This window comes from Littorina saxatilis, linkage group LG3, assembly GCF_037325665.1.
Source record: "Littorina saxatilis isolate snail1 linkage group LG3, US_GU_Lsax_2.0, whole genome shotgun sequence".
NCBI lineage: Eukaryota > Metazoa > Mollusca > Gastropoda > Littorinimorpha > Littorinidae > Littorina > Littorina saxatilis.
The window spans coordinates 55,508,358-55,531,449 of NC_090247.1; the positions used below are offsets into that span (position 1 = coordinate 55,508,358).

A 23,092-nucleotide genomic window follows, 5' to 3' on the forward strand; every position below is an offset into this window, starting at 1 on the left:
TTCTCTTATGTCCACACAAGCCTCCGTTCTAATCGTACCGATGACGTGCAAGCTTTGATGACATGGAGCGAAAAGTCAGAGTCCATTAATGTCTCTGTGTGCTTCCCCCTGTATTCCGATACCAAATCAATATCAAAACGGACACAAGTTGCAATTGCTAAAGCCCAATGCAAACATCGGAAAGCCGTTTCAATTGCACTGTGTGCATTGGTTTGCGTAAAAACGCGGCACGGACTGACAACCTCAATTTCATCTCCGTCACAGTCTTGTCGGTATTGACAGGGGACCAAGAAAGGGGTCTGGTGTTTCTGAGAGACAGAAGGGGTGGGGGGTGGGGGGGGGGGGGGGGGGTACACAGAAGTCTGAACTCAGAACTTAATTACAACAGGATAAAGGTTTTACTGAATCAAAGCCTAATCTTACAGCCTGTCCCTTATACCCTTATACAAACACTTAATACAGACGCACACTATATTTAAAGGGGGAAAAGAAACTAAACAAAAATATTTGCATTTTCTCGTACTTGTATAAGAAAGGAAGAACAGTTCAACCATACAAAATGCAGTATGAAGCGACTACACAGTTGCACTTTACACATTGCCTAAATATACAAATTCTGATACATGATGATGTACACTTGTATTCAAAAAACATGTTTTGAGGGGAAGGGGGGGGGGGAGAGAGACAAATGCATATATGTTAAATCATAATACTTCTTCTTCTTCTTGTCGATCACTCAGATGGAAACGCCGGTTCTCCGCGCAATAATCATAATAGAATATTGTTCAATCATAAGAGAAAACAGATCGAACATGACAAATACTCTATGATTCAAACTCGGAGAGAGAGGGAGGGAGGTGGTCAAACAGCACCACCGTATGGCTGCTTGCTGTGTTGACAATTTTTGATGAATTAATTTCTTAAAAAGCCAATTGTTAATTGCATTTACAAAAGTATTTCATAAAATAAAACTCACTGTGCACAGCGATCAACCAGCCTGTTCATTTTTGGTATATGACCAAGTGGAGGGGATGGACTTCTTCCGTATTAAAGCCTCGCCTGAACTGAGTGCGATGGTGAGCCGAACTGTTTTCACGAGAATGACTGTGCCTTTAAACGATCGAAGTTGTTGTTTGTTTTCTACTGAATTATGCTGTTTTCTGGCGATAGGACACCGATTGCAGCACTGGCAATAATGGATTATGTCAGTGGTGACATACCGTTGTCTTCCCATCTTAACACTCCACAGTTGAAAGTTTCATGGAGTAAAAAGGTATGTCATTGGCTTAGTGCATGAGTATTGTTTAGGCTCACACTGTAAGCCATAGTGCGCACGTTCTTTCTTCGATCTTCGTTTGTTTTTAAAAACCAGACCCTTTTCAACAACACAACCACACACACACACACACACACGCACACACACACACATGCACAAACACTCACACACCCCACACACACAATACACACACACAAACAACCCACACACACACACAATACACACACACAAACACCCTCCCCCCCACACACACACACACACACACACACTAATCCCACTCTCACCCGCCAACCCACCTCCACCCCCATTCTCCCTGGGGATATTAAGGCCAGGTCAGCCTAATAGATGCCCCTGCTCCTATTTTCACAGACACACAAGGACAGGAGGCAGCAGAATTAATGACGCCGTCGAGATTTAGTTTCAAGATAGAAAAACAAACGGAACCCATCTCGGGTTCCATCTCGTATTTAAAATTACTTTTTCGTTGCCTTGGGAACGCAAAAGAGACAGCCGAACATAAGATTACAAACATTTCGAAAACAGATTGAAGAATTCTGTTCAGTGGTGATTTTTGGTCTCAAAAAGGGAAGCAGACATGAAACAGAAATGTCGGGTTATTTCAGGCTTATTGAGAACAAGAGGTGATTTCGAGACATAATATTAAACGGAGAGACTGTTGATGTTGATGTTGATTTACAGTTCAAATTGATATGTCAATAACTCTGTTAATTTTGATTTGCAGCTCAAATGTACGTGTCACTGAATAACTGCAATTTCAATTTGATGTTGATTTGCAGCTCAAATCTGTCAATAACTGCAATTTGATGTTGATGTTGATTTGCAGTTCAGATGTGTCAATCACTGCAATTTGATGTTGATGTTGATTTACAGCTCAAATGTGTCAATAACTGCAATGTGATGTTGATGTTGATGTGCAGCTCAAATGTGTCAATAACTGCAATTGATGTTGATGTTGATTTACAGCTCAAATGTGTCAATAACTGCAATTTGATGTTGATGTTGATTTGCAGCTCAAATGTGTCAATAACTGCAATTTGATGTTGATGTTGATTTGCAGCTCAAATGATGTGTCAATAACTGCAATTTGATGTTGCAGGAAGTGATACTCGGGAGGAGAGTACACAGATACATCAGGCCATTTCTTATAAAGAACACATTGTCATTTCTAAGGACAACACCGATGATAAGAAAATGCGGTCTGTCTGTTAAATTTGTCTGCATATATCTGGCTGTATCTGTGACTGAGTGTGTTTGCCTTTCACAATGGTGTGTGTATGTTTCTGAACATGCGAGCATGTGAGTATTGACGTGGTTGACATTCCACCTAGGTTAGGATTTCTTTCGGAAAACTTCCTGTCATTTGTATTCTATTTGCTCTAATACATGAAGTTATTTCGCGGCTGAATGCGGGCGGCATGTTATTGAAACCAATGGTAACCTAGCTGGTCGTGCCTGTTGGTCTCTGAGGACAGTTTGCGTTACCACTGGACTGTCATCGCGCCATAACAATCTGTCAAGCTGTTATTTTAAATGACGGTGTGTGTGTGTGTGTGTGTGTGTGTGTGTGTGTGTGTGTGTGTGTGTGTGTGTCTGTGTCTGTGTGTGTGTCTGTGTCTATCTGTGTGTGTGTGTCTGTGTGTGTCTGTGTCTATGTGTCTGTCTGCCTCTGTGTGTGTGTTTGTGTGTGTGTGTATGTGTATGTGTGTGTGTGTGTGTGTGTGTTTGTTTGTCTGTCTGTCTGTCTTTCTGTCTGTCTGTCTGTCTGTCTGTGCGTCTATGCGTGCAGTGCGTGCGTGAATGTGTGCGTGCGTGCGGTCGTGCGAACGTGGGTCTCACTTTCTGTCTGTCTGTCAGTCTGTCAGTCTGTCTGTCCGCTGTTCGCGTTACCAGTGACCTGTCATCAGTCGCGCCGCAGCGATCTGTCAATTTGTCATTTTAACATGTTAACGTTACAGCTACTGAGAACCATCGAAGCGTGTTTTGATACAGCTCTGTTTCACGTATGATTTTTTGTTAAAGGCACAGTCGAACCTGTCTGTAACGACCACACAAGGGACAAACGAAAAGTGTTCCACATAGACAGCATTCCTCATCCTCTTTTGTGCACGCCCTCTTTTTAAGGTATAATTACTGACAGTATAAGGGGATTGTAGGGAATATGTTAACAATTAGCTTTTTGTGGACAAGTACTGAATTGGTATACTGAGTGTCTCTGAACCATTAAGCATTGACTGAATGCATAATCTTATGATGAGGTGGGACTGACCAGTTAGTGAGAAATTGCCTTAAAAAGGAGATCTACGGGAAAGAAGGTGGGGCCGGAAGTTTGGGTGATTTTGGGATGAGGGTGGCGGTGGTGTAAAAAGAATTTCGTGGGCTTGGGCGGCAACGAAGGGTACGTATAGGCCTAGTATTTGATTGTTTGCCGGACTGACCTTATCGATCATCTTCTTCTTCTTGTCGTTCGCCTAGGTTACACTTGGAGTCCAGCTCTGGTTATGAAGCTGCTTTGTTTCGCTTTCAGCTCGGGCGTTTGCCGTACACCAATTCAGCATTCGCTAGAAATGTACCGTACAGATTTGCTGCATGGGCAAATCACTGAAAGTGCTTGCCAAATTTCAGGCGAAACGCTCACGTAGCAATAGACAGACGGACAAAAGTGCGACAGACAGGCTGAAAGACCGACAGAGGATTATGATTCTTTTTTTCCCTTTTTCTTTTTTTTAAATATAATAATAATAATAATTCTCTTTATTTATATAGCGCCTTATCCGAAGTTCAAAGCGCTTTATGCCGTGTGAGATGGAATTTTTTACACAATATATCACGCATTCACATCGACCAGCAAACCTCAAGCCTGTTAGGCGAATGTTCACCTTTCGCGGCCTTTATTCCAAGTCACACGGGTATTTGATGGACATTTTTATCTATGCCTATACAATTTTGCCAGGAAAGACCCTTTTGTCAATCGTGGGATCTTTAACGTGCACACCCCAATATAGTGTACACGAAGGGACCTCGGCTTTTCGTCTCATCCGAAAGACTAGCACTTGAACCCACCATCTAGGTTAGGAAAGGGGGGAGAAAATAGCGGCCCGACCCAGGGTCGAACACGCAACCTCTCGTTACCACTCGGCCACCCAGTCCACCAATAAACCTTGTATTGGCCTCAGTTATTGATTGGGTATAGAAGGTATCACCGTGTAGCCTGCATGTGCTTTCATCTACATTTTAGAACTATACTTTTGTCTGGACTGGGGAAGAAGAAAAGTTCTCAGCGTGCACCACTAGTGACTGCTGATTCAGTTCTGGCAGTGCCACTTGAACTTCAACGGAGGCCAATAGCCTAGTGTTTTTTCAAACACTTTTTATCCAAAAGAAAGCAATTAATGGGATATAAGATGCAAATGTATAGTCTACGAACGATAACATATCAGTACTGAAAATGACTGAAACGACTGAGTATGCTGTCCAAGAAAGCACTGCTTCGCCAGGTAAATGGCGCTGCCAGCGATCAACAGTCTCTGCTGCTGTAAGACGCGCTCACAACAAGCGCAGGCTTCTGAGAGAGAGACAGACATAGGGAGAGAGCAAGTGAGCGAGAGAAAGAGAGAGAGAGAGAGAGAGACAGACAGACAGACAGACAGACACTGAGACAGCGAAAAAGATATGCCAAGGGACGCAACTCTTGTAGGTTGGGAGAAGATACGGAAGAAATATTTGCATAGTTATTTACCCTGTCACAAAACAAGTGGTTCGCCGCCGAGTGTGTGTGTGTGTGTGTGTCGTGATGTAGGGTGTGTGTCGTGATGTAGGGTGAGTGTCGTGATGTAGGGTGTGCAGCATATGATAAGGCTGACCCTCCAGATGGACACTTACCAAAAATCAAGATCTTTACTGCTTTGTGTGAAAAACTTTGTTTTAAAGAATTATCTCATTTCTGTCACACACACCACACTAGTGGCCTCTGAATAAAGTAATTCATATGCATTAAAACAAAAATCTCAGGAAACAGTCAGAAGCTTGAATTTTTATATGAGTCCAAGTAGAGGGATTTTTTTGTCACATCATAACCCTTGGCGGATCTGGAGAAAAAGTGTGTGGGCAATCTCCTGATTTAGCCCCGAATGAGATTTGTCATCATGCTGAGTGAATCTCAAAATGTTGTTTCATGTTCACTCTTTTTTCAGTATGTGACCCGACTTCCATGGAGCTATAGTTGTGGAACTACAAAGTGATAGAGAATGTTGTTCAGGTCCGGTGGACACTGTATCACAAAACAGAACAATTTATCTTTCAGGTCAATTTTGAAGTTGTTTTTATGTGCACAATAATGCACAGCTTCTTGATCATGTGAACACACACACACACAAACATATACACACACACCCTGACACAACACAAATAATGCATTCAGGCACATGCACAACTCACACACCGTCGCTGTCGTGCGCTAACCGTGTAACTGACAAAATATGACAAAAATGTTTTTTCATCTCAAACTTCACATGTCTTCTATAAATATCTTGTGTCTGCGACCAATGGAAATGCTCTAATTAAGTAATTTGTCACATGTTGTAAACGCATTTACCGGAAATCCTGTTTTCTCGGACACGCTAACCGTGTATGTGCATGAGAGTTCGTTAGGAGTGCCACTTACACGGTTAGGCTATCTCTCGCTTGACATATATGTGCCACTTACACGGTTAGCTCTCTCTCTACCCGTGTAACTTCAGTCAGATTTTCTGTCGTCAAGCGTGTAACTGAAATAATACAAACATTTTAGATAGTTTGCATTTTTTTTATTATATCACATGTTTACACATCGGTAAAGCATAAGAAACAAGTTCATGTCAAATGTGGGATGACGTTGCAGCCGTCGACAACGCGTTTTTTGAGGCTCCTGTAAAATCACTGATTCTGCAGTTGCAAGGTTTGCGCACGACAGCGACGAGTCACATATGCACACACACAAACAAACATACGCACACACAATGCATACAGGCACATGCACACCTCATGCAAACTCAGACATACACACACACACACACATAATATATATGCACACATGCAGGCACACACACACACACACACAAACACACACAGAGCATCAATGTCTATGGCCCAGTATTTTATTTCCGTTGCCAAAATCACGAAAAACGCCCAAGACAAAAAGCAGGCTTGGAGAGTATTTAGGACTTGACACCGACACAAAACATAATTACCAGCACTCGCACACTACAAACCTACATGTGGTCATCAACATAAATTATGCACTGCACTGATAATGTATGCCGACTTCAGAGTTGCCTCATAATAAATACTTCCACAAACAGAATCTAATGCATCCGTGATATATAGGATGCGTACATTTTAACATGACAAACAAAAAAGCAACCATTCATGGTATATACAGTGAATGTTATACCACTACACATTTCACCATTTAATTTCATCTTGGTCAAGCTGTTTCAAGTATACGTACTTGAGTAATTTACAGTCAAAACAAGAAGGGCAAAGCCCATACGACTCACATGCTTGACCTTCTGCTTTACACATTTTTCCTACCAAAATACATGTGACCTTGACCCAAGGTCAAGGTCATCCAAGGTCATGCAACACAAAGCTGTTAATTCAAGACATAGGAAGTACAATGGTGCTTATTGGCTCTTTCTACCATGAGATATGGTCACTTTTAGTGGTTCACTACCTTATTTTGGTCACATTTCATAAGGGTCAAAGTGACCTTGACCTTGATCATATGTGACCAAATGTGTCTCATGATGAAAGCATAACATGTGCCCCACATAATTTTTAAGTTTGAAACAGTTATCTTCCATAGTTCAGGGTCAAGGTCACTTCAAAATATGTATACAATCCAACTTTGAAGAGCTCCTGTGACCTTGACCTTGAAGCAAGGTAAACCAAACTGGTATCAAAAGATGGGGCTTACTTTGCCCTATATATCATATATAGGTGAGGTATTCAATCTCAAAAACTTCAGAGAAAATGGGAAAAATGTGAAAAATAGCTGTTTTTTAGACAACATTTATGGCCCCTGCGACCTTGACCTTGAAGCAAGGTCAAGATGCTATGTATGTTTTTTGGGGCCTTGTCGTCATACACCATCTTGCCAAATTTGGTACTGATAGACTGAATAGTGTCCAAGAAATATTCAACGTTAAAGTTTTCCGGACGGCCGGCCGGCCGGCCGGCCGGACGGACGGACGTCCGGACGGACAGACGGACGGACGACTCGGGTGAGTACATAGACTCACTTTTGCTTCGCATGTGAGTCAAAAAGCATTTGTGTGCTGAATGTCTTGAAACTTTTTCCAAGCAAGCTGCATTGGTATTATTGTTCATAATCAATATGAAATGAATTTTAAGCTGTACAGTACGGTGATCTGGTATCAAGCCAAACAGGTATGCTCACAAAGCTCACTCTTCTGTGATGAAGAAAAAAACAACTATTTTCTTAACTTGTTCTTTTGGAAATCTAAAGTATGAGACCCAATAATCATTACAAATGGTGTAAATTTAAAATAAAAATAAAAAAAATAAAAAAATAAAAAAAGAAAAGTAAAAGAGGATCAATCGTTCAATAAAACTGTCTCAATTGTATAGCAGACTCACACAAAAAAAACTTAAAAGCGGCATCCAAAACAGATCAACCAAAAACCATCCACATTTCAGACCAATACAGAATCAAAATCCTGAATCTTCAGGATTGAAAAGACTTGGAATCTTAAAGGTACATGTACAATCGTAACAGAAATGTAAAAAGGAGAAAGAAAAACAAAAAGTGCCCTTTCCATTACATAGAAGGAGTGTTCTGCAAAGTTACAGAACCTTTTGCATCACAAACAGCTCAAGAATGATGTCTGGAGATTTGAAAATGCCAGAATTCCGCCAATAAAATTCCCGATACTACTTTTCTTGACTGCTAATTTTAAAAATATAAGTCTGCCTCAAGCTGATGGTGGGTAAGACTACACTAACTGAAGGCAACTAAGTTTCTAACAAAACAAACATTAAATAAATAAATAAGTAAAAACTTGAACATATACTGCTGGACGGATGCTGGCAACAAAAACAATTATGCATGTTCCTGATGTGGGGACAAGACAAAACTCACGAAAAGATTTTCTATCATACATGGAGATAGGAGAGAAAAAAATGTACACGTACCATTACCAAAACAAATCCGGAAAAGAAATTCTGTGTTAGTCTGAATCATAATTCAAGCAGGCACCCCAAGGGAAGTCCGTAAAACGTTAACCAATGAATAAAATTTCACTCGGACACAAGCAAACTCATGCTTCATCACACAACAGGCATCTGGTAACTGAGCAGGCGAAGAATAAAAGGAATGCATTAAAATAATCATGATTTGTGCATTGTTCCGGATACTGTGGAACACCCATAACGCCCCCCCCCCCCCCCCTATCTTTTATACCGGCTGAGGCTGATTTAAGACGTCCTACCTCTTAAGGCTGTTTTTTTCAGACACTGTGCATTAGGTCTGTAAATTTACCTCTGTTGTAAGACCTCCCTCCTTTAGAAGACCTGCTTTTCTTACATTGTTGATGTGTTAAACTTAAAGGAGAGATCCAATGTTCTCATCTCTATGCTCTTGATTGAAAATCCCCACCATCACCAACATATTCAAAATAAAAATCTTTCTCCCCCCCCCCCCCCCCCCCCAAAAAAAAAATAAAAAAAATCTGTGATTTTCTTATCTACCAAGTATGTACCTTGCACACTACTCACGCTGATAGGAACTGAAATGCATGATTACACCACAATGCCGGGGGAAGGGGCGAGGATGTAGAGACCAAATTCACCAGGCTTAGATAAATAAATGGGTTCAATATCAATGCTTAGAAAATGAAGTACAAAATGAGATTCCCGACAGAAAATCATCTATGAGGTGGCTCAACACAATCAAAGTCAAACCAACAATAATAAATATAAATCAGCAAACGAAGGAAACAGATTAAAACACTTTGCAGCTGTATTATTTATTCGCTAGTATCACATACAGATACACACACTTTCACCGTTCTCAAACTGTGTCCTTCACATCATTTCCTCAATTACTTCACTCACAATGACGTACTCAAAGTACGGTCTCTGCTTGAGGCGCTGAAAAAAACCCACCATGAGCATTTCACAAATGTTCTTTTCAAACAAACCTTTTCTGATTTATTTACTTTTTTTCCTCCTTAAAAAAAATCCTGGTAAAGGATGGCTCGCTTTTAACAAATTAAATTTACTGTAGAAACATCATTGCATTCATTTAACCTGTGTTTCAAGGTGTCTACCTATCAGAATGGCTTCACGTTACAGGTATTGCTTTGCATAAAGAGAAGGATACCCAGGCTCACAATCTAAGCCACAAATTACTATAAAATATGACCTCAGTCCAGAGAATTTTCAGTATCATAAGTCTTACACATCCACAAAGCGAGGACACAACATGCACACAACAACCACACCCAAACGCACTTTCTGATAAAAAGGCATTTTTTTAAACCTGAAATCCCGAAAAATAAAACTCCACACAAAGAAAGCAGAAGTGCCCTGGAGTACTGAAACAACAGTGTCCATGAGCTTATTATGATATCACTTAGTTTTTCTCCATCACATCTGACGCTAACCGGGAGCGACAAACACAGATGCTATTTGGCTCTAACGATGAGCGACAAAACACAGATGCTAGGCAAACACGTCATTACTTGTTAAAGATGGCTTTCATGTCAGCGAAGGACTTCTCGATCAGGCGACCAAACTTGTGAGCACCCTGCAGTAACAAGAGAAAGCGGGGAATTAAATCAAACTTCAACGACCATGGTAAAAATGGTGAATGCGTATAAGACAGATTTGTGAGATTTGTTGGGCAGGGCAAAGGGGTGCAGGGGAAAGAGACTTGGTGAGACAGAACAAGACAGACAAAAAAAACACAGAGACAAATACTTAGAACATGTCCGATGAAAGACAAACACGCAGACTAAGACAGAGACATATACTTCAAATAAGTCAGATGAAAGTTCGTATTACCATTCCCTGAACAAAAACAACACTGTCATCAACAAAAGCATCCGAACCTAACTGATTCTGACATTTTACTGGCTGCAAAAAGTTTGAAATTCTCAAAATGGAAAACATAAAAGCTTTGGAAAAAACCCACTTGTAGTGTATCATCCAGTTTCACAAACACACACACACACACACGCACGAATGAACGCACGCACACACACCAAACTGAGTCTAAAGAATGCGCACAAAATATACAGAAATACACACTAAAAGGGACTAAAACACCACACAGCGTCTGCTCAAGGCGTACAAGAAGTGACAGCTAAACTCACAGTGGTGGGGCAAGAATTCTTGCAGGAGATGTGGAAGAAGATGGTGTCCTCTCCGGCGATGATGTAAGACACTCCGTATCCATCATCCGCAACCTGAAACCAGCAATGGAACAGTCTTCATATCATCTTGCCAGCAACGGATTTATTTCCCCGAGTCAACTTTGTGCAGACTCTCCTTGGTGTCTGAATACCCCCGTGTGCACGCATGCGCAGGATTAAAGATCCCAAGCCCACAGCGAAAGTCTCTGGGCTTGAAAACATAAATAATATGCGAATGCAGGAAAAAGAAAAAATATTGGGTAGCGCCGTACTATATGGCAGCACGCTTTCCTTCGTGAAAAAGTAGCCCGAATTTCCATGGGGGTAACCTCACAGGACTATATGAAATCTTATCTTATCTTATTTTATTTTATTTCATCTTATTCAATTGCACACCAAAAATGTGGAGTTTCCTGCACAACACTAAAATCACTTAGCCTATAATTATAGTGAGAGGGTACTTCTACTCAAGGTCAGGCATGGGAATTCCAAAGAAGAAACAACTCTGAAAATAGGCCGAGGTCCGTTGGGGGGACCAGAAAGGAAATCGAATTTTAGCATTTAAGACCAATATTTTGATAGTTCTCGAGTAAGCAAATAAGGGATAGAGAGACAATAGTATACATATAATTTAATTTACCTTTTTTTTTGCCGCGGACAATTTTTTATTTTCGCTGAAACGTAATTTCCTTTTTGCGGAAATCCGCAATTTCGCTGACAATTTCCATGCCTGCAAGGTCCAAATAATGAATCGACACTTCTGTTGGCAGTGTAGTTTTAAGTGTCTCTGACAGCAGTTACTACTAATACGTGTACTAGTACGTGTACACTTGACACAGAAAAACAGGAAAACTTACAGGTCCAAAACCACCACCTCCACAGATTCTGTCTGGGTATTTGTTCAGGTCCAGCTTGTCCGTCTGCTGGTGTGGCGTCTGCACAAATAAAATAGAAGAGAAAAGTTGAGTGTCACAGATCAATTAGAGCAGTCAGGCTACAAAATTAGCAATTGTGCTACAGTGGATCTCCCTTTTTAAGACCACAAATTGTGCTACAGTGGATCTCCCTTTATAAGACCACAAATTGTGCTACAGTGGATCTCCCTTTTTAAGACCACAAATTGTGCTACAGTGGATCTCCCTTTCTAAGACCACAAATTGTGCTACAGTGGATCTCCCTTTATAAGACCACAAATTGTGCTACAGTGGATCTCCCTTTATAAGACCACAAATTGTGCTACAGTGGATCTCCCTTTCTAAGACCACAAATTGTGCTACAGTGGATCTCCCTTTCTAAGACCACAAATTGTGCTACAGTGGATCTCCCTTTCTAAGACCACAAATTGTGCTACAGTGGATCTCCCTTTATAAGACCACAAATTGTGCTACAGTGGATCTCCCTTTCTAAGACCACAAATTGTGCTACAGTGGATCTCCCTTTATAAGACCACAAATTGTGCTACAGTGGATCTCCCTTTCTAAGACCACAAATTGTGCTACAGTGGATCTCCCTTTTTAAGACCACAAATTGTGCTACAGTGGATCTCCCTTTCTAAGACCACAAATTGTGCTACAGTGGATCTCCCTTTATAAGACCACAAATTGTGCTACAGTGGATCTCCCTTTCTAAGACCACAAATTGTGCTACAGTGGATCTCCCTTTTTAAGACCACAAATTGTGCTACAGTGGATCTCCCTTTTTAAGACCACAAATTGTGCTACAGTGGATCTCCCTTTTTAAGACCACAAATTGTGCTACAGTAGATCTCCCTTTCTAAGACCACAAATTGTGCTACAATGGATCTCCCTTTTTAAGACCACAAATTGTGCTACAGTGGATCTCCCTTTTTAAGACCACAAATTGTGCTACAGTGGATCTCCCTTTTTAAGACCACAAATTGTGCTACAGTGGATCTCCCTTTATAAGACCACAAATTGTGCTACAGTGGATCTCCCTTTTTAAGACCACAAATTGTGCTACAGTGGATCTCCCTTTATAAGACCACAAAATGTGCTAGTGGATCTCCCTTTTTAAGACCACAAATTGTGCTACAGTGGATCTCCCTTTATAAGACCACAAATTGTGCTACAGTGGATCTCCCTTTATAAGACCACAAATTGTGCTACAGTGGATCTCCCTTTTTAAGACCACAAATTGTGCTACAGTGGATCTCCCTTTATAAGACCACAAATTGTGCTACAGTGGATCTCCCTTTATAAGACCACAAATTGTGCTACAGTGGATCTCCCTTTTTAAGACCACAAATTTAAGATTCCTTCCATTTTAAGACCGGACTTTCTCACATTTTTGGAGGTCTTAAAAGAGGGTGGGGGGGGGGGTGGGGGGGTGGGTGGGAGGGTCACTGTTGCCGTCTCACAAATCAATCTCCGCTGGCACCCATGAATCCAGACTCCTAGTAAACCTGGTCAAACACTCGTAACAACCTGCCATAATCGGCACAGGATCATTTCTAGCATACATTTGCACACGAGGTTGGTACGATTTAGAGTCACCACTGAACATTTGACTCTTGAAAATACGATAGCAATCACCCACTGTTCATGGGCCTTGAACCAACACTGATAACAATAAACCAAGCCATGGCGCTACCCACTGAGCTACGGACCCATCCAATTCCAACACTGAAAACGGGTTTCGTTACCCGACGAGTGGAGGTTACTGACTGAGCTATGGCACCTCCCCTTCCCTCCCCCCCCACCCCCCCCCCCTCATCTCATCTCATCTCATCTCATCCCCCCCAATTCCAACTTTCAAAACTTTTATTACCTGACTGGTGGAGAGCCGCCACGGTTCGCTGAGCACCTCGGCCAGGAAGGGGGAGTCCTGGCCCACGTACTTGGACACGACGTAGAGGCAGAACAGGTGGCGGTCGATTCCCGCACCCGTCATGGCGTCGCGGTACAGGTTCTGGTGAGTCCCCGCAGCTTTCTTCATCAGTTTGATCAACTCTTGGTTCTGCACAGTGAGAGAATGACACTGTACAGTACACAGGAAATGGCTTTCAGTTTCACAGTAGACGATGTTCGGAAAGAACAGTTGGGTTTTCATAGTCTGTGAAAGTGATGCCAACCCTTAGCCCACACGTGACATTGAAGTCAAGTCATTGACTGACATCCCCGTGAAAATTAGCTCTGATCTTTGTTCTTTGCACTGTCTGCTCCATATTACGATCTTTTTGTTCTAAAGTATGCACATCGGAACTGACTATTTCATTCCAATGTGATCGCTTGTACAGTCATTGCTAACCACATGTTGATACGCCGATTGCTAGTGTTTCGCCTGCACATGTGGTCTGCGATTTGTTTAGGCATGTCACATGATCACAAAGGCATTCAATAGTCAGCTCCGAAGTGCTAATTTTCATTGTGATGTCACTCAATCGCTTGACTTCAATGTCATGTGAGTTTGTTTGCCACAGAATTTCCGAACTCTTTTACTACCAATAAAAGCTTTAAAGAGTTATTTCCGGAACTCATCTATTGCACAAGGATTTAAAAAATTGCAAAACTCAGTTCTTCAGTCTTTATCAGCGATGAAAAGCATCAAACCAGACCTCTTCGCCAGAAATATGATACACTTTAAAGGCACAGTAAGCCTCCCGTAAACCATCTCAGATACTGTCAGGCTTTTACACACAGTAAGCCTCCCGTAAACCATCACAGATACTGTCAGGCTTTTACACACAGTACGCCTCCTGTAAACCATCACAGATACTGTCAGGCTTTTACACACAGTACGCCTCCTGTAAACCATCACAGATACTGTCAGGCTTTTACACACAGTAAGCCTCCCGTAAACCATCACAGATACTGTCAGGCTTTTACACACAGTACAAACACCCTTCCATTTGAACCCTCACCGAACGGGAACATCCTAGGTGCCCTACGTAAAGAGCGAGCAATTTTCAAATAATTAATTTTTCGGATTTGTTTGTTCGTTCATGGGCTGAAACTCCCACGGCTTTTATGTGTATGACCGTTTTTACCACGCCATTTAGGCAGCCATACGCCGCTTTCGGAGGAAGCATGCTGGGTATTTTCGTGTTTCTATAACCCACCGAACTCTGACATGGATTACAGGATCTTTTTCGTGCGCACTTGGTCTTGTGCTTGCGTGTACACACGGGGGTGTTCGGACACCGAGGAGAGTCTGCACACAAAGTTGACTCTGAGAAATAAATCTCTCGCCGAACGTGGGGACGAACTCACGCTGACAGCGGCCAACTGGATACAAATCCAGCGCGCTACCGACTGAGCTACATCCCTGCCCGAATTTTTCGGATTGAGACAATCTCAATCGGATCCATCTTGAACTCAGGTCAAAAATGAGTTACTTCCCTTCAACTGGCGATAGCCGTGGAGCGATGATTATCAGAATGAGACGGACCGTGGTGCGTTTTGGCGCTAGACCTAACTTTTAAAATCTAAATAATAAATTGACAGCTTGTTACACAAACATTCTTAAATCATAAAAGAATTCTGTTTTCATCACGACAAGATCAGTACAATTCAAAGTTTTGAAAGTTTGAAAAAAGAAAAGCCCGGAAGCAGGGTCACGCAAGGTCGAGGTTTTCGTAGCAGACGGCGGTTTATAGGCAGTCAAAAGCCATCGCTAGAGTTCTTATGAACCACATTCGTTTGTTTCGTGAAAAGTCAGAGGTACATAATAACGTGCTATTGCAGATAAGCTCACAGCGAGCCGCATTCAAATTACAAACTGACGACTGCATTGTGAAAAAGGGAAACTGGATCACACGGGTTCACGATGGCTCAGGGGTAAGATAAACCACGCAAAAATAAATTCTTTGAAAATTGCTCGCTCTTTACGTAGGGCACCTAGGATGTTCCCGTTTGGTGAGCGTTCAAATGGAAGGGTGTTTGTACTGTGTGTAAAAGCCTGACAGTATCTGTGATGGTTTACGGGAGGCTTACTGTGCCTTTAATATTTCGCCAGGACGATAATTTCATGTTTGAAAAAAAGAATTTGCTGTTGTTTTCGTTCTTATTTGTTTATTTTTTTTATTATTGATGCATAATTTCACTCTCAAACACTATTTTCTTTCACCCTCTACACTAAGATCAAAAGATGTATCTCTCACATGTAAATTCCAATAAGCCACAAGTAAATATAAGCGACAGACAAAAATCTTACGTCAGCCTTTGCCTCCATGGCCTTGACAAAAGCACACGTGTCCTTGGTGCATGACCTCACTGTTTCCGTGCGACCCTCTCGGAACAGACGGGTCATGGAGGATTCGTAGGTCAGGCAGAATTTTCCGGCAGACTGAAACAAAGAACAATTCAATACAGAATACAGATATTTTGTTGCCCAGAGTTCTTCAGGAATTTGCGGTTCAAAAGACACACACTCATGCGCACCAAAGCATAGACTTGATCAACACATAAAACCCAACGAGATAAAAATCAGTACCGACTATCCGCCGGAATAGGCATACGGCCGTCTAAATGGCGTGGTAAAATCGGCCAAACACGTACACAATAAAAAGCCACATGCGCCTGCGTAAATAAAAAGCAATCTTCAATCTAAAACAAACAACAACAACAAAAAATCAACCAACCTACCAACTTTAATCTTTTTGGCCTTGTCAATGTCATGAAAAGAACAAAACTCGGGGGAGGTCCTAAATAGTACAGTCATACCTGTCCATTACGGCCACCAAAACAACTGATCTTCTTCTTTTTCTTCTTCTGCGTTCGTTGGCTGAAACTCCCCCGTACACTAGTGTTTTTTTGCAGGAGTGGAATTTTACCTGTATGACCGTTTTTACCCCCCCCCCATTAACCTTTTAACTACCATACCGCCCGATACCGCCCGTCTTCCGCCATTGCCGCTATTCCCATACCGCCCGATACCGCCCCTCGCCGGTGTAGCGTCTGTTTCGGTTGTTTGCGGTTGTTGTGCGCGAGCAGTAGTAATAAGACGGTTGCAAATGCATTGTGGGATTGTCTCACTTCCGCCAAGTTGTGTTTGCAAGTGCTTTCGACTTCAGTGCGAGTTTCAATCGATTTTTTTCACGGGATTTTTTTGTGCGTGTCTCCGACATGGATTCCGAGGACAGCGATCCAGAGTTCACTGCTCTGCTGGATAATCTCATCAAAAATCGACATGAATTGGAAGATTCTGGCTCCGACATCAGCGTTAGTTCAGTGAACACCGCTGATTTGACTGACTTCGATCATTTATCAATCTGACTACTAGAAGCTCAGTAATAATAATTTAAACAAACATACTCGTTTTTGACTGTCTTTGCTCAAAATAACTTGGGAGCTGAGGGATTCTACAGTAAAAAAAAATTGGTAGTTAAAAGGTTAAGGCAGCCATACGCCGCTTTCGGAGGAAGCATGCTGGGTATTTTTGTGTTTCTATAACCCACCGAACTCTGACATGGATTACAGGATCTTTTCCGTGCACACTCGGTCTTGTGCTTGCGTGTACACACGAAGGGGGATAAGCCACTAGCAGGTCTGCACAGACGTTGACCTGGGAGATCGGAAAAATCTCCACACTTAACCCACCAGGCGGTTAGGAGGCCGACGTCTTACCACCCCGCCACAGCACCCGTCGAAAACAACTGATCAAAAGTGGGCATTATAGACAGGGGGTTGCTATACAAAGGTAAACAAGAAGAGCAAACGCTCGATCGAGTCACTTTCGCAGTTCTGAATATTATATGAGGCATCAGATGGACAGGAAGAAATTGCTATTCACAACACAATGAGTCACGTTCACATAAAATTTGAGCCCGGTCACTTTTATAGTTTCCGAGAAAAGCCCAACGTTAAGTTGTGTGTTGCCGAACAGAAAAGGCTAGTTATCTCCCTTGTTTTTCTGATAACGTTCGTAAAAGGCTACAGATGTAAATACTTTGATGTAAAGAATAATCCTACAAAGTTTCAATCACATCCGATGAACTTTGTCAAAGATATAAAATGTCTAATTTTTCCTTTGACGCTGACCTGTGACCTTGAAAAAGGTCAAAGGTCAACGAAACCATCGTTAAAGTGTAGAGGTCATTGGAGGTCACGACTAAACAAAATATGAGCCCGATCGCTTTGATAGTTTCCGAGAAAAGTTTGTCAAAGATATAAAATGTCTAATTTGTCCTTTGACGCTGACCTGTGACCTTGAAAAAGGTCAAAGGTCAACGAAACCATCGTTAAAGTGTAGAGGTCATTGGAGGTCACGACTAAACAAAATATGAGCCCGATCGCTTTGATAGTTTCCGAGAAAAGTCCAACGTTAAGGTGGTGTCTACGGACGGCCGGCCGGCCGGACGGCCGGCCGGACAGACTAACACTGACCGATTACATAGAGTCACTTTTTCTCAAGTGACTCAAATATATAGGACAAAAATCAGAAGGGATCTTTTTGTGTTGTCGTTGTGGGCAGGTAGTCGCTTTCAAGAGGTGGTCATTAGGGCAGGTTCCACAGTAAGATATGTTCAGTGAACACAACCGGACATCTAGCATCTACTGACCCTGTAGTAGGCCAGCTGTAGCGCCAACTGGATGTAGGCGTCAGGGGAGACCTTGCAGGTCTTGATGAAGCCCTTGCCGTACGCGCTATGCATCATGATGTGCAGGTCAACGTCCTCACACAGCAGCTGAGCCTGGATGCGACATGTCTCAATCAGGTCTAGGCACTGCGGAGACAAACAACCAACACAATAATGACAAATTCAAAATCAAGAATCAATAAACAAGAAAGTTACGTTGATAGGAGGTTCAAATCATAGAAATCCCAAAACAAACAGGCAACGTTTCAAAATTCAGAATAAAAAAAACAAGAAAGGTTTGATTATGACAAAACAAAACGTTACAGTCATTGATGTTCGACCCAGCGGCTTAAGAAGTGGACAGACAGACGAACACTTATAATACAGAAAATAAACTTATCTGACAAATTGTCCAGATGCTCGCTCGAAAGACACAAGCGACACAATTACTATATTTTCTGTATTATAAGTGTTTGTCTGTCTGTTCACTTAAAAGACCGCTGGGTCCAAGATAAGTGATTGTAACAGGTTTTTTTGGTCATAATTAAAAATTTCAAAAGCATACCTTCCTTGTTTTTTTGGTTTAAATTATAGACAAAGTTTTTCGTAGGTTGTTCTTATATAGACTGTAAATGTAATGCACTGCGTTTTCCTTTGAGCTCCTATACTCTGGTTTAACGGCAGCAAGCCCTACAGTTTGAAATGTGGCGTCTTCTGTTCTATCTGTAAGACCTTGTCATCATCAAAAGTCTGACAGGTTCCTTCAAAACGGAGTTCTACTCACAGTCTTAATTTTTAATCACTTGAGTAGGTGAGCTTGAAACTCAGACAGAGTTATTTCTCCCATTCGCCCTTTATGTAAACACTGCAATACGTAAGACTAAGAGCCACAAACAGACAACACTCACAGGTTTGGGGAAGTCCCACTCCAGGCGGATGGGGTTAGGAGGCTGATATACCATAGTGCCTTGGCAGCGCCCGTCGTCTCGGTATCTGTGTTCACAACAATGAAATGAAGAGAAAATTAGTTAATCCATCAGTTGGCAATTGCCGTCTTCACTTTTACTGTTAATTAGCATACCTTAGAGTATCCGTTCACATCGTAACAGTTACAAGAAAGTCAATCAAAACAAATGGTTGAGCACACTGTAAACTAAATCAATCATTCACATACACTCTCTCTGTGCCGATCCCCATCCCACTAAAAAAAAATTTGAAAAAAAATTCAACACTTTGAGAATCAAATGTACCAAAAAAAATACCAGGTTGATGAATTAATCTGAATGAAAAGATCATATAAATCTGCCTGTGGCAGTAGACAGATAAAGAAAACAAAGCTTAAAAACATTAATTCTTAAAATACAAATAATAACAAGAAGAGCAAACGCTCGATCGAGTCACTTTCGCAGTTCTGAATATTATATGAGGCATCAGATGGACAGGAAGAAATTGCTATTCACAACACAATACAGATGTAAATAATTTGATGTAAAGAATAATCCTATAAAGTTTGAATCAAATCCGATGAATAGTTTCAGAGATATGATATTTCAATTTTTTTCCTTCAAGACATACCTGTGACCTTGAAAAAGGTCAAAGGTCACCAAAGCAGACGTCAAAGTGTAGAGGTCACTGGGAGTCACGTTCACATAAAATTTGAGCCCGGTCACTTTTATAGTTTCCGAGAAAAGCCCAACGTTAAGTTGTGTGTTGCCGAACAGAAAAGGCTAGTTATCTCCCTTGTTTTTCTGATAACGTTCGTAAAAGGCTACAGATGTAAATACTTTGATGTAAAGAATAATCCTACAAAGTTTCAATCACATCCGATGAACTTTGTCAAAGATATAAAATGTCTAATTTTTCCTTTGACGCTGACCTGTGACCTTGAAAAAGGTCAAAGGTCAACGAAACCATCGTTAAAGTGTAGAGGTCATTGGAGGTCACGACTAAACAAAATATGAGCCGGATCGCTTTGATAGTTTCCGAGAAAAGTCCAACGTTAAGGTGGTGTCTACGGACGGCCGGCCGGACGGCCGGCCGGCCGGACGGCCGGCCGGCCGGCCGGACAGACTAACACTGACCGATTACATAGAGTCACTTTTTCTCAAGTGACTCAATAAAGACAAATCAGCTTTAAAGTAATTCTGACAAAAGTGTCAAATATTTCTTTAATTTGATCGATGTTGTTTTGGTGTTGTCATATAAGTCACAAGCAACCACTTTGCATACACCTGGATGACGGGCGCTGTGGCGTGGTGGTAAGACGTCGGCCTCCAAAGCGGAAGGTCGAGGGTTCGAATCCCGGCCGCGGCCGCCTGGTGGGTTAAGTGTGGAGATTTTTCCGATCTCCCAGGTCAACTTATGTGCAGACCTGCTAGTGGCTTATCCCCCTTCGTGTGTACACGCAAGCACAAGACCAAGTGCGCACGAAAAAGATCCTGTAATCCATGTCAGAGTTCGGTGGGTTATAGAAACACGAAAATACCCAGCATGCTTCCTCCGAAAGCGGCGTATGGCTGCCTAAATGGCGGGGTAAAAACGGTCATACACGTAAAATTCCACTCGTGCAAAAACACGAGTGTACGTGGGAGTTTGAGCCCACGAACGCAGAAGAAGAAGAAGAAGAATACACCTGGATGTGAACTCATTCAACAGAAGTAAAAAAAGAATTAAAAAAGATTTGCAAATGCTCCTTTGAAGAAAAAAAGAGAGAAAGACAACAAGCTAAAAATGACAAAGCTACAAAACAAGTCGGGTAAGGCGAAAATACAACATTTAGTCAAGCTGTCGAACTCACAGAATGAAACTGAACGCAATGCAATTTTTCAGCAAGACAGTATACTCGTAGCATCGTCAGTCCACCGCTTGTGGCAAAGGCAGTGAAATTGACAAGAAGAGCGGGGTAGTAGTTGCGCTGAGAAGGATAGCACGCTTTTCTGTACCTCTCTTCGTTTGAACTTTCTGAGCGTGTTTTTAATCCAAACATATCATATCTATATGTTTTTGGAATCAGGAACCGACAAGCAATAAGATGAAAATGTTTTTCAATTGATTTTGAAAATTTAATTTTGATCATAATTTTTATAATTTTAACCCTTACACTGGTGCAATTCTGTAACACATGTTACATAGCCACTGGTGAATTAACAATAACAGAGAGAAAAATAACAAAAAACGGTCATATAGGTTTTCGCAGCCATGGGAGGTAATCGGAACCGACCAAACAGACTGAGCCAGTAGCGCGACATATGTCGTGACAACCAGGTGACATGACAACCAGGTGACAGTATACGTAAAGTAGCGCGACATATGTCGCGACAACCAGCCTAAGGGTTAATTTTCAGAGCTTGTTTTTAATCCAAATATAACATATTTATATGTTTTTGGAATCAGAAAATGATGAAGAATAAGATGAACGTAAATTTGGATCGTTTTATAAAAAAAATATTTTTTTTACAATTTTCAGATTTTTAATGACCAAAGTCATTAATTAATTTTTAAGCCACCAAGCTGAAATGCAATACCGAAGTCCGGCCTTCGTCGAAGATTACTTGGCCAAAATTTCAATCAATTTGATTGAAAAATGAGGGTGTGACAGTGCCGCCTCAACTTTTACAAAAAGCCGGATATGACGTCATCAAAGGTGATATTTATCGAAAAAAAGGTCCGGGGATATCATTCCTAGGAACTCTCATGTAAAATTTCATACAGATCGGTCCAGGAGTTTGGTCTGAATCGCTCTACACACACACACAGACACACAGACACACAGACACACACACACACACACACACACACACACATACACCACGACCCTCGTCTCGATTCCCCCTCTATGTTAAATCATTTAGTCAAAACTTGACTAAATGTAAAAAGGACTCTAGATTAAGCAGATTTGCCAGTTCTCATTATGCATCTGGGCTCCCACCCACGCTCGACATACAGGGTCCCAGGACACCCCAATTATAATTATTAGAGGGTCCAACCTGAACCAATCAACAAAAATTAAGAGGGTACCAAAATCGGGAGAACTTTTTTGAATTATGTGAGACCTTCACAAAAGTGTTACGTACGGTACTTGTCATATTGGTTGGATTTGCTCCATAAATTTGGGTCAGTACAGATCGGACAGAACGTTCATTTCCTCGTCATGCTTAGTGTACGTACTTGTCTATCAATTATGTATGGAAACTAGCAGATGATTGCATCAGCACTGACGGTACGCATGGTATTAACTCAAATTAAGTGCATACCGGGACCCGCTCTTTCCAAGTTTAGTGCATCGATGGAACCATCAAGAATTTGTGGTACGCTTGTTCTGGCTTCTAGTGCATACAGGACGCAGGGTCAACGCACAGTTTGGGGAGCCTTGTGCACTACAAATCTGCAAGAAAGCCTCCTGTATGGCACGTTCAGTTACCCCCCGACCCCCCCCCCCCCACCCCACTTTCCCATTATCTACATCATCACCTTTTTCTTGTCTACTCCCTTTTTATGGGGAAGAATAAAAAAACAAATGAATAACTAAGTCCGAGTACGTTCTGCATATTACAGGGGAAAAAAAGTGTTCAATTACAGACTTAACGCTCTTTGCCCCCATTCCATAAGTCCTTCTTAACTTGAAGTTGAGCACTGCATCCTGACCCCCTTCCCTTCCCTTCCCTCCTCCTCCCCCCCCCCCCTAGCCCCCCCCGCCACCCCCCCCCCCCCACCCACCCCCTCAAAACAAAATGCACAAGTCTTCTTGTCAGTCAGCGTAACATGGTTTTAAGAGTCTTCTAAGTACGTATGTGACCCTCCACCACGGAATGAGTCGCATGTCACCCGTTGCATGATTTTTATATT

At 41.8% G+C, this 23,092-nt stretch overlaps 1 protein-coding gene across 4 annotated transcripts in view; it reads right to left on the reverse strand.

Annotated features, from left to right (window-relative positions):
* Positions 1 to 9,015: 9,015 nt before the first annotated feature.
* LOC138962713 (carnitine O-palmitoyltransferase 1, liver isoform-like) overlaps positions 9,016 to 23,092 on the reverse strand; it is a 40,567-nt gene continuing 26,490 nt past the window's right edge. For all 4 annotated transcript variants that reach the window (XM_070334641.1, XM_070334638.1, XM_070334639.1 and 1 more), the window contains exons 15-22: positions 19,156 to 19,240; positions 18,230 to 18,394; positions 15,883 to 16,014; positions 13,498 to 13,686; positions 11,568 to 11,645; positions 10,672 to 10,764; positions 10,039 to 10,103; positions 9,016 to 9,445 (exon numbers count right to left, since the gene is read on the reverse strand). In XM_070334641.1, coding sequence (XP_070190742.1) covers positions 9,406 to 9,445; positions 10,039 to 10,103; positions 10,672 to 10,764; positions 11,568 to 11,645; positions 13,498 to 13,686; positions 15,883 to 16,014; positions 18,230 to 18,394; positions 19,156 to 19,240 — 847 coding nt within the window. In that variant the 3' untranslated portion in view covers positions 9,016 to 9,405. The remainder of the gene's footprint in view (positions 9,446 to 10,038; positions 10,104 to 10,671; positions 10,765 to 11,567; positions 11,646 to 13,497; positions 13,687 to 15,882; positions 16,015 to 18,229; positions 18,395 to 19,155; positions 19,241 to 23,092) is intronic.